The 16,239-nt window shown below is 42.4% G+C and overlaps 1 protein-coding gene across 1 annotated transcript in view; it reads left to right on the forward strand.

The window, feature by feature from the left end:
- Window positions 1-16,239, forward strand: part of Cfap44 (cilia and flagella associated protein 44) — an 80,256-nt gene that overhangs the window by 26,242 nt on the left and 37,775 nt on the right. The window contains exons 16-22 of the mRNA XM_032900232.1: window positions 1,135-1,293; window positions 2,267-2,530; window positions 10,154-10,299; window positions 12,142-12,412; window positions 13,643-13,698; window positions 13,871-14,033; window positions 15,447-15,577. Coding sequence (XP_032756123.1) covers window positions 1,135-1,293; window positions 2,267-2,530; window positions 10,154-10,299; window positions 12,142-12,412; window positions 13,643-13,698; window positions 13,871-14,033; window positions 15,447-15,577 — 1,190 coding nt within the window. The remainder of the gene's footprint in view (window positions 1-1,134; window positions 1,294-2,266; window positions 2,531-10,153; window positions 10,300-12,141; window positions 12,413-13,642; window positions 13,699-13,870; window positions 14,034-15,446; window positions 15,578-16,239) is intronic.

Genomic DNA, 16,239 nt, shown 5'->3' on the forward strand with positions numbered 1-16,239 from the left:
AAATATCTTCTCTCTTTCATATGAGTGCTTTTCTGCTCCCGGTTCTTGGCACCTGGCCAGTGCTCTCCCTGGTCATTGGGTGCTAAATCCCTCAGTGCCCTGCCCCGTCTCTCTCTCCTCCTGCTCGATGGCTCGAAGCCCACAGTTTTCCTATAAGCTTAAATGTGCCACAGGACACTTGTGCTGGTGTCTCCTCTTTACAGCACAGCGCCTACTCCCCAGCTCACTTTACATTGTATTTGCCCTTCCCCCTTCAAGCTAGATACCACTTTCTCGGGAAATTATGCACAACCTGGCGGTTCTTGTAGTCTCCTGGCAAGATTTTTGCACTTGCAAATTTGTATTTACCTGTGTGACTTGGTAACTGACGAGCTCTCCCTTTGGAGGAAAAGTCTATAATGGGAGTGAGGATAGCTCTTCTTACAACTCCATCTCCAGCATGTCACAAAATGCTGAGTACATGGTAGATAAATATCAAATCACACCAAGACGGTGATTTCCCAGATGTGCTTTTTGGTGCAAAAGAGAATTCTGTGCTGGACAAAGCAGTCTGGGGTCTGCTGTATGTGAGTGGAAGTCGAAGCTTCCTGAAGCACTCTTATGGAGAGAAGAGAAGAGGAAAGAAGAGAGAGTCCTTGGAGCATCACATTTAAACGTAAACTTAGGAAGACAGGATGAATTGTCACCAGTGACCGAGCCGAGCGGATGCCACAGATACCTCCCTCAGCGTTTTTAGCTAGACCATTTTACCCTTTGGGCTAACGGGTTTCACAACCATGCATTTGGCTATGGAAATAAGTCATGGCATCTTTAACGGAAACAAATGAAAATCTAGTCATCAGGTTATCGATGAGTAATTACATGAGAATAACTAATACTAATGACACGATAATCATATGTGACTAGGCCTGTGGGGTATCTGCCTTTTTTTTTTCCTTTTCTTTTTTTCAGAGCTGGGGACCGAACCCAGGGCCTTGCGCTTGCTAGGCAAGCGCTCTACCACTGAGCTAAATCCCCAACCCCGGGTATCTGCCTTTTAAAATGATTGCAATATTCTCTCTGGCCTTGAACTTGTAAAAATTTGCCTACACGTAAGTGACATGCATCATCTTTCTTTTCTTTTTTCTTTTTTAGCCTGACAGCACTTTATTGATCATCTGTGGGAACGGCTATATTCTCGAATGTGTATGCCCAACCATTAAGGATGTAGATGATCAGAACCTTGTCACGTTTGCTATCCCGGACATGTTAGTCAGATGCTTCCATTTCACGAGTGTCAAATCTAAGATTTTGGTATGAGATCTTATCTCCTTTCCTTTCTTCCATTTGGAGATGCAATATCCTATAAGAGATTCTTGGAGAATACATATAGAATAGACCCTGGCCTGCAGGAGCTTATACTCTGGTAAGGAGGTGGCTAACCGCAGCCGGAGGCAGTAGTGGATAGATAACTAAAATCCAAGTACAAAGAAAGAAACCTCAGGGAGTGAAGGGGAGTGATCCTGCTGATGGAGGGATGAGGGGGATTAAAAAATGGGGTCCTGGAGGTGACACCTTATACTCAAAAGATGGGAAGATGTCTGAGAGAATGAGAGGAAGAGAGTGGTAATGATGCTGGAGACCAGCCCTAGGGCCACCACCATTTACACAGTTCTCACGTTTCACGACAAAAGAATGGCTGGTTGAAACGGCTGCATACAGTTTGTAGAAGCGACAGGAGCACAGTGAAGGTCTCTTTAGAAGCGGGCCAAGACACATCAGTTTGAGCCACTGATCTTCTGTGAAAAGAGGAGGGCGTGAAGAGATCATAGAAGCCGGGAAGGTAGTTCTCAGGGGTGAACGGAAGGGGCTACCAGAGTTGGGGGACTCTACATTGGACAGCTAGTGATATCGAGTGCCTACGTCACAGGGTCATGGGAGCCAGAAACAAGCTACACCATTGGCTATTTTAGACCGTGTGGCTCCAAGGTTGCCGGTGGTAGGCTCCGAGGGGAAAATCAACACTTCCCTTCTCTTGCAGGAAAGGGTGGTCAAATAATTTCAATGAAATGGGTGGGTATCAAGGAGCTTAAACGGAAATGATGCTCGTCACCAAGATTTGAATTTTAATGATAAAAATGTATTCCCAAAGGGTAAATTATGTGACTATAGGGAACTGTGGAGTTTCTAGAACCCGTCTTCCTTCCGCAATCTTTGTCATGCTCTCACACAAAATAACCCGCTTTAAAAATGCTTACTTATTATCTTTTTCTTTAAAAAAAAAAAGAGATATATGGAAGTACAAAGGAGAGAAAAACAAAAGGAGTTGAGGGAGAAGGAAAGGGAAGAAAGGAAGAGGAGGCTGACGGAAGAGAAGGAAGCCCTCGGAGAACAGGAAATACAGGAGGAGGAGGAGGAGGAGGAGGAGGCCAGTGAGGAGGAGGAGGAGGAAGAGGAGGAGGAGCCGCTGCCTGAGCTCTTCACCCCACCCACACCCTCTCCTATCCTCTGCGGCTTTTACTCGGTGCCAGGGCAGTTCTGGGTGTCCTTGGTGAGTAAGGATCCCGTACCCAGGTCAGGTTATGGTCGCTATTTTTTTTTCCACCGCGTTCATTCACATGCATACACTGAGAACTTAGTTTTACACCAGTGACCTAGCCGTAAGTTTTAATACATTCATTTTTTTTTATACACCATCTTAACATCTATTTTAAATACGTCTGACTTTTGTATCTGTTGTCCTTCAAGGCCACACTCACCTGTTCAGGAAGACCAAAGCGGGGACAGATCAAGAGTAGAGAGGGTCAAAGGTCAAACGAGTCCTGTTCACCTGAGTCAGTTTTGTTGTTTGTTCATTTGTTTGTCTGTTGTTTTAAGTTTGAAAGCAACAGGTTTCGTGGCAGGACTGTGCAGTTAGAATCTGCCAACATCCAGGCCGTGTGGCATATGGGAGACTAGGAATCTATGTGTTTGCCTCATTCTACCCCAATCAGAATCCAGACTTAGCAAAATAAGGAAGAAGAGCAAATAGACCTTACAGAGAAAGAGGAAGTGTCACATGTCTGCCACTTAGGTACCATAGAGTCTTCTCCAAAATTTTCTCAATATAATGCAAAGCAACATTTTCTTCATCATAGATGTTACAGTTTTCACTTCTGAATGCACACACACACACACACACACACACACACACACACACACCATCTCCAGTTGAGGTTTTATTTTCAACTGTGATTATTACATTGCCAGCCTTAGTGGTTGCTTCGCTGTGCCTTTGGCCTGTTGACCTTTGTCCCCTCCTCCTGGCTCCTAGGGTCTCGTGCATGCTAGGCATACACTCTTATCACCAATACACATACTCTCTCTCTCTCTCTCTCTCTCTCTCTCTCTCTCTCTCTCTCTCTCTCTCTCTCTCTCTCTCTCCCTCCCTCTCTCTCCCTCTCTCTTTTCCAGCTCCCTTTGATATCTTTTATTTAAAAAATTAATATTGTAAAATAGACATTGTAATTCAGAGAACTCCAGAGTATGACCTAGCCCCTCCCCACTTCCTTCCTTTCTTTCTTTTTTTTTTTTTTTTAAGATTTATTTATTTCATGTATATGATTACACTATAACTATCACACACCAGAAGAGGGCATTGGATCCCATTACAGATGGTTGTTAGCCACCATGTGGTTGCTGGAAATTGAACTCAGGACCTTGGGAAGAACAATCAGTGTTCTTAACCACTGAGCCATCTCTCCAGCCCCCCCCCACTTTTTTTTTTTTTTTTTTTTTTTTTTTTATTAACTTGAATATTTCTTATATACATTTCGAGTGTTATTCCCTTTCCGGTTTCCGGGCAAACATCCCCTCCCCCCCTTCCTTATGGGTGTTCCTCCCGACCCTCCCCCCATTGCCGCCCCCCCGCAACAGCATAGTTCACTGGGGGTTCAGTCTTAGCAGGACCAAGGGCTCCCCCTTCCACTGGTGCTCTTACTAGGATATTCATTGCTACCTATGAGGTCAGAGTCCAGGGTCAGTCCATGTATAGTCTTTAGGTAGTGGCTTAGTCCCTGGAAGCTCTGGTTGCTTGGCATTGTTGTACATATGGGGTCTTGAGCCCCTTCAAGCTCTTCCAGTTCTTTCTCTGATTCCTTCAACCCCTCCCCACTTTCTTAACTAAGCTAATTTTATCTAACAACTTTAAATATTATGTGTCTACCCACACATGTCAAGTATTTATCTCTTCCTGACTTCTCTCTTCAACATCAACCCTGGGTATTCTCTTTGCCAACTGTATTTAGCACTTCAAAATGAACATGCCCACCAAAACTTATTTCTAGTGCTGAGAATTGGACCCAGAACTTCATACGTTTTAAGCAGATGCTCTCTCGCTGAGCTGCACCCACAGATCCCAAAATAGGACTTTTAAAGTCCATTTAAAGCCAGTAAACATGATCCATTTCCATCACAATAATGAGGTGAATTGTCCATTCACTTACAAGGCCAAACTCCCAAGAGTTACCAAGGATTCTTCCACTTTCTTGATCTTTTGATACCTTTAGCAAAAGTGTCTTCATAAACAACCAGCACATGGGTAGGATTTATTTAGATCCTGTAGGATAATCTTTCTCTTTCATAAAAACAATATGATGTCCACTTACATTTAATATAATTACTGCCCTATTTTCGCTTACACCTCCCACCTTATTAATTATTTCTATTTGTTATGTCAATTCTATATTCCTTTTTTTCTTTCCTTATCCAGTGGAAGCTTGGGCAGATTTCCCTCCTCTATATGGTTATTATTTATACCTTCTTTTGCTATCCCTAAGGATCACAATATACATTTGACTTATAGTTTTATATAAATCTATTATTATACTAATTACAGAGGGAAAAATCTTAGAAAGCTTTAACTTAAGATATAATAGAGATAACTTTACTCTGTCATGTATTTTTATTTATTAGTATATGCATGTATGTATGTACATGTGTGTATATATGCATCTATCTATCTATCCATCCATCCATCCATCCATCCATCCATCCATCCATCCATTCATCCATCCATCTCTCTTGTCTTAGGGTTTTACTGCTGTGAACAGTCACCATGACCAAGGCAACTCTTCTAAGGATAACATTTAATTGGGGCTGGCTTACACGTTCAGAGGTTCAGTTCATTATCATCAGGTGGGAACATGGCTGCATCCAGGCAGGTGTGGTGCAGGAGGAGTTGAGAGTTCAACACCTTCATCTGAAGACTGACTTCCAAGCAGCTAGTCTACTAGGGAGAGGGTCTTAAGACCACGCCCATAGTGACACACCCACTCCAACAAGGCCACACCTCCTAATAGTGCCACTCCCTGGGCCAAGCATGTACAAACCAATCACACTGTCTGTCTGTCTATCACCTATCTTTCACTGTACTTTTGATATGTGAATGGGTGTGGCTCTATATGTACCACAGTGCTGAAGGGGATGAGAGGACAACGTTTGGGAGTCAGTTCTGCCCTTCTACTTTGTTCAGGCAGCATCTCTTGTTTTTACCATTCCCTTGTACTCCAGGTTAGGTGGCCTCAGTTGACTTTCTTGTGTCTTCCTCCCTGTACAAGTGCCGGGATTGCAGACATGAGCTATCACAACTGTCTTTTTGTGCGTTCTAGGGATTGGTCTTCAGTCAAGGATCATCAGTCTTGCATAGCAAGTGCTTCCATCCATTGAGCCATCTTGCCAGCTTGTGTCTTATATTTATATGTTTCTGTTCCCAGAAAATAATTCATTATTGTTTTCAATTGCCAATACTTTTTGTTTCTTTCCTCTTGTTATTATTCATGTCTACATCTTTTTTTGAAAAAGTAGTTTTTAACATTTTTTAAGAATAGGTTTGCTGATGATAAATTCTCTCTCTCTCTCTCTCTCTCTCTCTCTCTCTCTCTCTCTCTCTCTCTCTCTCCCCCTCCCTCCCTCCTCCCCTCTCTTCCTCTGGCTTAAATTCTCTGTCTTAGTTAGTGTCTTACTGCTCTGAACAGACACCATGACCAATGTAAATTCTGTAAAGGACATTGAATTGGGGCTGGCTTACAGGCTCAGAGGTTCAGTCCATTATCATCAAGGTGGGAGCATCGCAGCATCCAGGCAGACATGGTGCAGGAGGAGCTGAGTTTACATCCTCACCCAAAGGAAGCCAGGAACAGACTGAGCATCCCCAGGCAGCCAGGAGGAGGGTCTCCAAGTCCACCCCACAGGGACGCACTTCCTCCAACAAGGCCACACCTTTTAACAGTGCCACTCCTTGGGCCAAGCATATGCAAACCGTCACACTCTTGTTGCCCCCCCCCCAAACAAGGCTTTAATGTTACGTTTTTCAAAATCATCTTTCACTCAGTCAGTTCCATATCAGTCAGTTTGTCTGTCTGTCTGTCTGTCTGTGTCTATGTAAAACCACTGGAACTCTAATTTTAAAAATGTGACAAAATATATACTGTCTTAACCATTTCAAATGTAGAGTTAAGTGGTCATAAATCTATTTGCAATGTCACACAATAATTACCACTGCCCACCTCTATAACCTCTTTTTACCTGTAACATAGAAAATCTTTTGTTGAAAATAAAAATTTTAATTCAATATATTCTTATCACAGGTTTCCTCTCCCTCATCTCCTCCCAGACCCTCTCTACCTCCTGACTCTTTCAACTCTGTACCTTCTTTCTCTTCCTCTCTTAAGAAAAGAAACAGTCAAATTAAACAAACGATAACTTAAAACAACAAAAAACAAAGAAAAAGCACAAGAAGTAAGTGCACGCGCGCGCACAAACACACACACACACACACACACACACACACACACACACACACAACCTATAAAAATACCAAATTAGAAACACAACGTACAAGGAAAATACCAGGAAAGCTAAAACATGCCTAGACAATACAACAGGAAATGAAGTCTTTATAACATCCTTGGGTTCGCTTGTGTTGTCCATCTACTGCTGGGCATGGGGGCTGCCCCTAAGTGTGGTTTGTGTACCAAGTGGGACTCCATTGGGGAACCTAGTTTTTCCTTTGTGAGTAGGTGTCATTTGGAGATAGCCTCTTGATTAGTAGTGAGAGCTTGTGTAACACAGATACTTAATTCCCATCACCCAGCAGTTCCCCATTCTTCTTTTCCTCCAACCTCTGACAGCCGTCAGTCTACTCCCTGTCTCTATGACTTTTACTTCTTTCTCATGTCATGGCCTTTGCAGCCAGAACATCATAATATTCTCCAGGTTCATCCATTCCGCAGGGTATGTCAGAATATCTTTCCTTTTCAAAGCTTGATATTACTGGATTGTAAGTACTTAACTACATTTTTGCTTATCCATTCAACTACCGGCAAACACGTAGATCATGCCTACCCTTTGACTGATGGGAATACTGCTTCTCACACATGGGGTTTCAAATATCTCCTTGAGATTCTGCTTCAGGAGAATTACTGGACCATGTGATAATGCTACTCTATTTATTTCTTCCAGAACTATCCAGTTTTCCACAGCAGGCACACCATTTCACACGAACAACAAGAGCACAAAAGGGTTATAATTTCTCCACATTCTTACATAGACTGGCTAATTTTTATTTTTGACTGTAGTCATCCCAAGATTTGTGAACATGGCGTCCCACTATAGCTCTGGAACTGCATTTCCTCAGTCACTGGTGGTGCAGAATGTCTTTTCCTGTGGTCCTTCGACATTTGTATTGCTTCACTGAAAAACAATCTACTCAAGTCTTTCCCTATGTTGGTTAGGGTTAGGGTTAGGGTTAGGGTTAGGGTTAGGGTTAGGGTTAGGGTTAGGGTTAGGGTTAGGGTTAGGGTTAGGGTTAGGTTTAGGGTTAAGGTTAGGGCTGGGGCTGGGGCTGGGGCTAGGGCTGGGGCTGGGGCTAGGGCTAGGGCTATTTAAGGAGTGGTTGTTATTTGGTTTTAGTTCTCATTTGTGTTTAGTTTCTGTTAAATTGTTCTATTACATTTTTTCATTTCTTTTCTAAGTACTTTGTTCTTATGTATGTAATTGATACATATATGTGTGGGTGTCTGCAAGAGTATATACCCATGTCTAAGATCCTGAGGAGGCCAGAAGCAGAGATCAGATCTGGAATTATTGCATTGTTTTGAACCAACCAACCAACATGTGTGCTATGAACCAAACTTGAGTCCTTTGGAAAAGTAACAAGCTTACAACTTAATGGCTAAGCCACCTCTGCAGACCCTATGAGTTTAATATCTATCACTCCATCTTCAAGTCTGGTATTTCCACTTTTCTATTATTTACTTGTTAATATACTTATAAAGTTTTCTACAGAGCCTCCAACTTCCTTTAGCATGTTGATCAGAGTCGTTCTGACATACATCTTAAGAACGTTCCTATTGATAAGGCTTGTCGTTCTGTCGCACTGTTTGTTCTGTCCTTTCTTCTAACTGTTTCTATCAAATCTTGTTCTCCTAGCACACCTAGTTATTTTTTGTTGAGCCCTAGACATTTTGTGTGAGAGTTACCCTGATTCTTGGTGTGTGACTATTACCTCCTAAAGATTTCTCTTTGCTTCTAGAAAGCAGGTAGCAAGCATAAACCACTTTAATCCAGTCAGAGATGAGACATGATGTGCAATCAGGCTTTACTTCCTGAGAAGGCCGTTTTACTTCCGGTTTACACACAGAGCTAGAATATAACATGATTTCTCTTTGAAAAATTAAACTATGTTCTCTGCTAACTTTATGTATCTACAGAATGCATTTTGATGATATCCACACAGTGCTACCTCCCTGAAATGCCCACAGCCATGCCTCCTCCACGAGTCAGCAATTTCCCCGCTCTCCTTCCTGTCTGCCACCTGTCACACTCGCTCTGCCCCCTCTTCCACAGCTGAACACACAGAACTATTTGAGCACATTAACTACTCACTGCCCACTGTAAAAAGAGCTTCTCTGACCAAGTACAAAGTAACACAAGCCTCTGGACATTCACAATACCTAGAAAGCAGTCCGACAACGTGAAGTGAAGTAAGCAGTTTCCTCCCCACTGGGTCCCTCTCACCTCCTTCGCGGTGGGACTCTGGGGTTTCAGTTGAGTCCAGGGAAAGTCTGTGTACAATGTCCTCTCCCTCCTCTTCGGGATGCAGTGAGTCCCAGATGCTGCCAGGGGACTTGCTCAGCTTCTTGTCTCTATACCCATCCCTACTTTGTCTGCTCGCCTGCCCCGTGCCAGGCTTACTCCTAATTTTCACTCGCTGTTCCCAGCTCTCCCTGCTTGGGTGACTCCCAAAGCTTTCCAACACGAGTTGTGTTATTGTTTTTCCTGATTATCCCCAGTGGGCAACTTTAACCCAAACAATCCAGCCTGCCATTGCTCAGAGCAAAACCCTAATTTTTCTAATTCCAGGCCGACCATTTTCTTACTTTCTCTATGTTATTTACGTGTAGGTGCCCAGACATTTAGTCCACTTCCTTTATTTATGGTCCCATCCATACAGAGAAAGAAAACAAGTTAGAACAATGTAGCTGGTATAAATTACTAATAATTTATACCACTATTAATTATTATTAATAATTTATTTACTCCTCACTGTGTAGTGACACACTTCCCCCCCAAATTGTCTTTCCTAGAAAAAAACTTTTTAAAGATTTATTCATTTATTATGTATAAGTACACTGTAGCTGTCTTCAGACACACCAGAAGAAGGCATTGGATGTCATTACAGATGGTTGTGAGGCACCATGTGGTTGCTGGGAATTGAACTCAGGACCTCTGGAAGAGCAGTCGGGGCTCTTAACCGCTGAGCCATCTCTCCAGCCCTTTCCTGGAAAATTAATAGTGTTTAAAGTTACCCCAAACTGAAAAGTAATTGTGAAAACAATGACCAACAAAGCCTATTGTTTTAAGATACTGTTTATGCAGAATATCACTTCAAATCATAAATTACCATTAATTTGATTCTCAGAGGCAAAATTTCTCTTGTGCTGACTTCTGAAGTAGAAGCTAATCATCGTTCTAATTACATAATTGCATATTAATGGGTAATGGAGATGCTTTATATAAATAATATTTACTGTTAACCATCCAAACCCACTGCCCCCCAAAAAGACCCTCAAAGAATGAGACTTGTACTGGGTACTGAGTTCACAAATTACCTTTTGTGCTTTTTGTCTTCCAGGGCAACTATGATTCTGGTTTTCTATATCACTGTCAGTTTCCGTCACATCTCGTTAAAGATGATTTTGAAAAACTGGAAAATGAACCATATGATTTCCGAATTCTTGAGAATACAGATGACAACCCCATCAGAACAATCACTTTCAGGTGAAGAACACTTTACCAAGGATCTTAGCGTTGTCTGTGTTTCTGCGCATCCCAGACGCCTTGCCTCTTTTCCCCCTTGCAAAACAAATCTTCCTGACAAAAACACCTGAAGAACAGAAGGGTTTATTTTAGCTCACATCGAAGGTGCAGTCAGTCAAGGCAACAGGATGACACCACATCTGAAATGAGAAGGGGGAGAGCTTTGAGTACAAACGAGGGTCAGTCTGCTTTTGTCTTTTATACACACCAGAATCCCCTGCTCTGAGAATGGTCCTGCCCACAATTACACTGGGTGCTTCCTTATCCATTAAAGTAATTGAGATAATCCAGTACAGGCATTCCCCTAACGCTGTCTCCACAGAGATACTAGACCCTAGCAAGCTGACAACAGTAACAGTCATAACTGGAATTGTTACTTTTTAAAGATCTAGTCAAGTGAAAGGAAATGCCTTCAACTAATCAAATGAGCAAATAAAATTGAAGCTAGGACTCGTCTTGAAATTTGATTTAAACCCTGCAGGTTTTGTGTCAGGCAGGTGGTGTGGTGTGGCAGTTTCTGTTTACCACATAAATCTGTCTTCATTTGCATACAAAGATGTGATTTCATGGTAAGCTAACCAAGGACCAGGCTTACAGTGACTCTAAAGAAATGATAAACTGAACTGACATCCATTTACTAAGTGAGAACCGAACACAGATGCCAGTCCTTTCTCTGAGGCCTGGAGGCTACCTCAGACTGTCAGAGCAGCTCTCCCTGCCTCTCTCTCTGTTGTATTAGTTTACTAGAGCTACTGCTGTGACAAAAACACCTCCTGAAGTGTGGCTTAAACAGCAGGAACTTACATTCTTATGCTCTGCAGAGCACAGTTCCAAGTTTGTGGCGATGACAAATGCAGTTTCTCATGCAGTCTTTCCGTGAAAATCTCCAGAATCCCTTATTGTTGTTGAGCCTTCGCTTGGCTGTTCCTATGTGCAAACTCTCCCTAGTGTCTCTCTATGGCTTAATCGTCTTCTTTTACAAGGGTACCAGCCAGACTGGATTAGGACTTCTCCTTACACTGTCGTTTTTTAGCTTACTGACCTCTTTACAAGTCCTTAACTTGCAGTATAAGTTACACTCCGGAGTATGGCCTGTAAGACTTGGGCATCTGTGTTTTGGTAATATGCAACTTCGTTCTTAACATCATCGTTATTTACGGTTAAACATTATTTGGCTGAGAGATGGCTCAGTGGGTAAAGATACCTGTGGCCAAGCTTGACGACCAGAGTTCAGTGCCTCAGACTCAGAAAAAGGAAAATCAACTCCTTCTAGTTGTTCTCTGACCCTCAAAAACAGCTAAATAATGAATGTGCCATGCCCGTCCCAGCTTGGGTCTGAGAACACTGACAGGGGGAATGGTGAGGGAGTACAGAAAGGACAGATACACAGATACTCATACAGCGAAGAGGGGATCAAGTGGGGTTCTCTAATGCTACCTTGGAACATAAGCATGTTTACTAGGTGGATAGGGCTCAGCTCACCTTGGTAGGAGGTCTCTATTGACCATCAGTGTCAGGCTATGAATACCTCGGTGAGGAAGGCACAGGTCTAGCTTTCATATGCACTGATGAGTCCCTTGTAATACTCATCTCGAGCCTGGCCAGTGTGGATAAGAATTTTGCCAACTTCCCATGGGTCAATTGGCCTTGTAGTCTTCAAAAGGCCATACTCATGTCAAAATACAGACTCACACAGAATTTCACTCATTCTGGGTTTCCTTCACCCGCTACATGAAAAGGGAAAAAAATTAAACATTATTTTACAGGTTAGGAGAATAATATTTTACTCTTTTTGTCTCATAGTAGTAACTATACTATGATGTTCTGCGGAATGAAAAATGGAGCAATTCGAACATATTTCCTAAGTGAGAACGACCCCTACCTGGTCAGTTTGCAGGACTACTGGCATTTCAACGTGCATGACAATAATTATGGATCTGTTAAAAGTATCTTTCCTAGTTTTGATGACCAGTACTTGGTGACTGCCGGAGAAGATGGTAATATCTTTGTTTTTGACATTTTTTCTGAATTTGTTATTCAGAAAGAGGCCAAAGCCCATGTGCCATCTCCCAGGGTAAGCAGTTAACTGATTGATCAACTAATAGTAACAGTAGACTTTACTTTACAATAAAGTGATGATGTACTGTTAAAGTCTTTCAATATAGAGAATAAGTTATATTAACCTCATAATGTAATCTTACTGTAATCTATAATATCCGTAACCTATAACTTACAATCTCATCTTCCTGCGACACCATAAACTCGACATTCTGGAGCTTCTGTATCAAATATTAATGGCACTGAACTCTTATTTTTATTAAAATATTACAGCTCTTCACATTTAAAAAGACTGCACCAGGATTTCTTTATCAATCCCTCGCTTAGCCAAAGTTTCCTTTTCTTCTTCAAAACAGACAATATTTTTCAGATCTATGTTTTGTCATTATTTACTTGTTAATATACTCTAATAGACTTCTAAAGTTTTCTACAGGGCCTCCAACTTCCTTTAGCATGTTGATCAGAGTCGTTCTGACATACATCTTAAGAACGTTCCTATTGATAAGGCTTGTCGTTCTGTCGCACTGTTTGCTCTGTCCTTTCTTCTAACTGTTTCTATCAAATCTTGTTCTCCTAGCACACCTAGTTATTTTTTGCTGAACCCTAGACATCTTATGTGAAAAACTTGAGAGTTACCCTGATTCTTGGTGTGTGACTATTACCTCCTAAAGATTTCTCTTTGCTCCTAGAAAGCAGGTAGCAAGCATAAACCACTTTAATCCAGTCAGAGATGAGACGTGATGTGCAATCAGGCTTTACTTCCTGAGAAGGCCGTTTTACTTCCAGTTCACACACACAGCTATCATGGTTTCTCTCTGCAAAAATTAAACTATGTTCTCTGCTAACTTTATGTATTTATTTAATGTATTTGATCATATCCACTCACCACTACCTCCCTGAAATGCCCCCCATTGTCCTCTACCCAATTTCCCTTTCAACATCATATCCTTTTTTAAATATTGTTATCAATAGAGCCTTAAGTCCAGTTAGTGCTGCCCATACCCACATGGATGTGGGGACATCCACTGGGACATGGCAGCATGCCACCCACCAAGTCCACAGAGGAGAGTCACTCTCCCTCCCCCAGCAGCCAGGAATTGCCAGTAACTCCTCTACTGAGGGCGAGGCCTTGGGGGCCCCTCCTCCATCCATGATGGAATTTTGACTAGCTTGGTCTTGTGCAGGTTTTGTGTAGGTAACCTGACCTTAGTTGCTGAAAACATATTTTTTTTTCCTCTTTCAACAGTATGGGATTGAAACAGAGGTCGCTCCAGAAGACATTGATGATCCCAAAGCCTACAGGTATGAAAAATTACCATAGCTGTTGATCAGGCCTGAGTTTTTGTCAAACCGACCTGAGCCTTTGCAGACGCTGAGCAAGCCGAATGAATTTCCAAGTTACCGAACACCAATTTTCTCTCATGCCATTTCTGTACCTGGAATGATGGCTCTTGTTTCACGTGTCTGCTTTCAGTATTGAGAATGCCAGGAGGAAACGAGAGCATGATAAGTTGATGAAGAAGGTAGAAGAACTAAAAGCTCAGAAGAGACAACAAATCAAAATTCTGAGGAATGAGTTTTGGAAGCTGTTAGCACTGAATAAAGAGTTACCAAAGCATATGCAGTTCCATCGGACTGTGAGTCTAAATGAAGGATTTTTACTTTAACCTACTATTTCTGGATTGGGATGACTGTTTGCCAACCACGCTGTGGGGGAAATCGTGTGTCCTGGTTAGTTTCCATTGTCAGCTTTACACAGCCTAGAGTCATCTGGTGGAGTTTCAGCTGAGGGGTTTCCCAGACCCAGGCGGGTCTGTGCCACATCTGTCAGGGACATTGTTTTGATGTTGATTGAAGAAAGACACCGCAGCCTACTGTGGGCAGACACCACCATCCCTAAGCAGGTGGTCTTAGGAGATAGAAGGAAACTGGGTGACTGTGAAGGAGAGGGCCAGCAACAAGCAACCTTCCCCTGTGCCTCCTGCTTTCCTTCCTACTTGAGTGCCTTCCCTGTCTTTATCCTTAATGATCAATAACCTGAAAGTGAAGTAAATAATCCAGTCCCATCCCCCAAGTTGCTTTTGGTTGTAGTGTTTGTCAAAGCATTGGAAAAAGCAAACCAGGACATCATCATTAAATCTTCTTTTACCTGCAATGTATTTGCATCACCTCAAGGGCTATAAAACTTAACCCAGTTGGGATGGAAGCCACTGAGCCTATGCAACACAAAGTTGACCGCTGGACTTGGCTACCTCTATGATGTGCTCTTTCTGTATTCAGTAACAAAATAAAAACGAGAGTTGAAATCTGGTTTATCTGCTGGGAGGGAACATGAATCGTTTGACTCTCTGTTGTTTCATTTCAAATAGAAAACTCACACCAGGGCTGAATCACAAAGCTACAGCATAGCTGTAGTTATGGGGACAGTCACAAAAGTATTTAAGTCAATTTTATATTCATTTCTTTTGTGATTTTACCGTAAAACTAAATATGCCCGCTAATAATTGGGCTATGTTGTTTTTTCTTTCTGGGACATTTTATGTTCATGAGTGTTTTTGCCTGCATGTGTACATGTGCATCGTGTGCATGTCTAATGTTCATAGAGGCCAGAAGAGGGTTTCAGTTCCCTGCAGCTGGGGTTACAGATAATTGTAAGTCAAGATGTGAATGCTAGGAACCAAATCCAGGTTCTCTGAAAAAGCAGTAAACATACTCTTAACCATGAAGCCATCTCCCCAGCCCCTTCATTTCATTTTCAACTATTTCCTAAACAGAGTTATTGTTAAAAGTCTAGCAGAGCGCCCAAGGAAATGGCTTAGTCCGTATAAGAATTTTAATTTAATCTCTAATAGTCTCATAGAAGCAGGCATGGCGGACTGTGCTTCTAATGCCAACACTGGGGAGACAGAGACAGGCCACCCTGGCCCAACTGGCAAGCTCCAGGTCCCAGTGAGAGACTGTCACACTCACCCACGCACGTGAACGTGCACGCAATATAATTTAAAAACAAAATAAGAACCTTTGATGATAAGAATCCTCCTTACCTGCAGGAATTCAACATCGATGCTAAAATTCACGCTGAGATCCACAAGAAAACAAGTGTCAAAATCGAGCAAGTGGAAAAGGAACTGGCTTGGGAAAAGCAGAAGTACGAGCTCGGCCTGAAGAAGGTCCAGGACAGGTGTGTCTGCCCCGCACGTTCAGATGTCCGAAAGCACACTTGTGATAGGCTTGTGCGCTGTGGTGCCCATGGCCAGAGGAGCCATCTTGTGAAGTACCCAGGGAGTGAGGTGGGAGTGAGGTACACCTCAAGCAACTCCTCCTGCCCATGGTGTCTTCCTGTGCTATTGGCTCATCCCTTCTAGTTATATGTTGGGAATTTGGGTGACCATTACATTTTCTAAATTTACAATGCCTATTTGGTTTCTCTTTTGACAAACTATTTGTTTTATGCCAGAGTAAATCACATCTATGAAGGCGTCCATGTTTTAGACACCCCAAGTCAAACATGGTTAGAAGACGGATAGTAAGAGATAGCCTGCTTCTGCCTAGGCACCTTCACCTACCAGTTTGTCTTCCTAGGAGAAACGCCTTTTTGTTCTTTATGGAGGTTTGATTTATAGACAGGGGAGTACACACCTTCATAGACAGCCCAATCAATACTTTCATTAACGCTCGTCAGTTCATGCATGCATGGTTTCTATTAAGATGGAGAACATTTATATCACACCAGGTCCCCCATGGCTCCTTTCAGCTAATACCTTTCTCTGGTGTGCAGTCTTCATTGCTATAGATCATTTCTGTCGGTGACCTCCATATAACTGTAGTGCTAAATAATGGGTT

This window comes from Rattus rattus, chromosome 4 (genome assembly GCF_011064425.1).
Source record: "Rattus rattus isolate New Zealand chromosome 4, Rrattus_CSIRO_v1, whole genome shotgun sequence".
Classification (NCBI taxonomy): domain Eukaryota; kingdom Metazoa; phylum Chordata; class Mammalia; order Rodentia; family Muridae; genus Rattus; species Rattus rattus.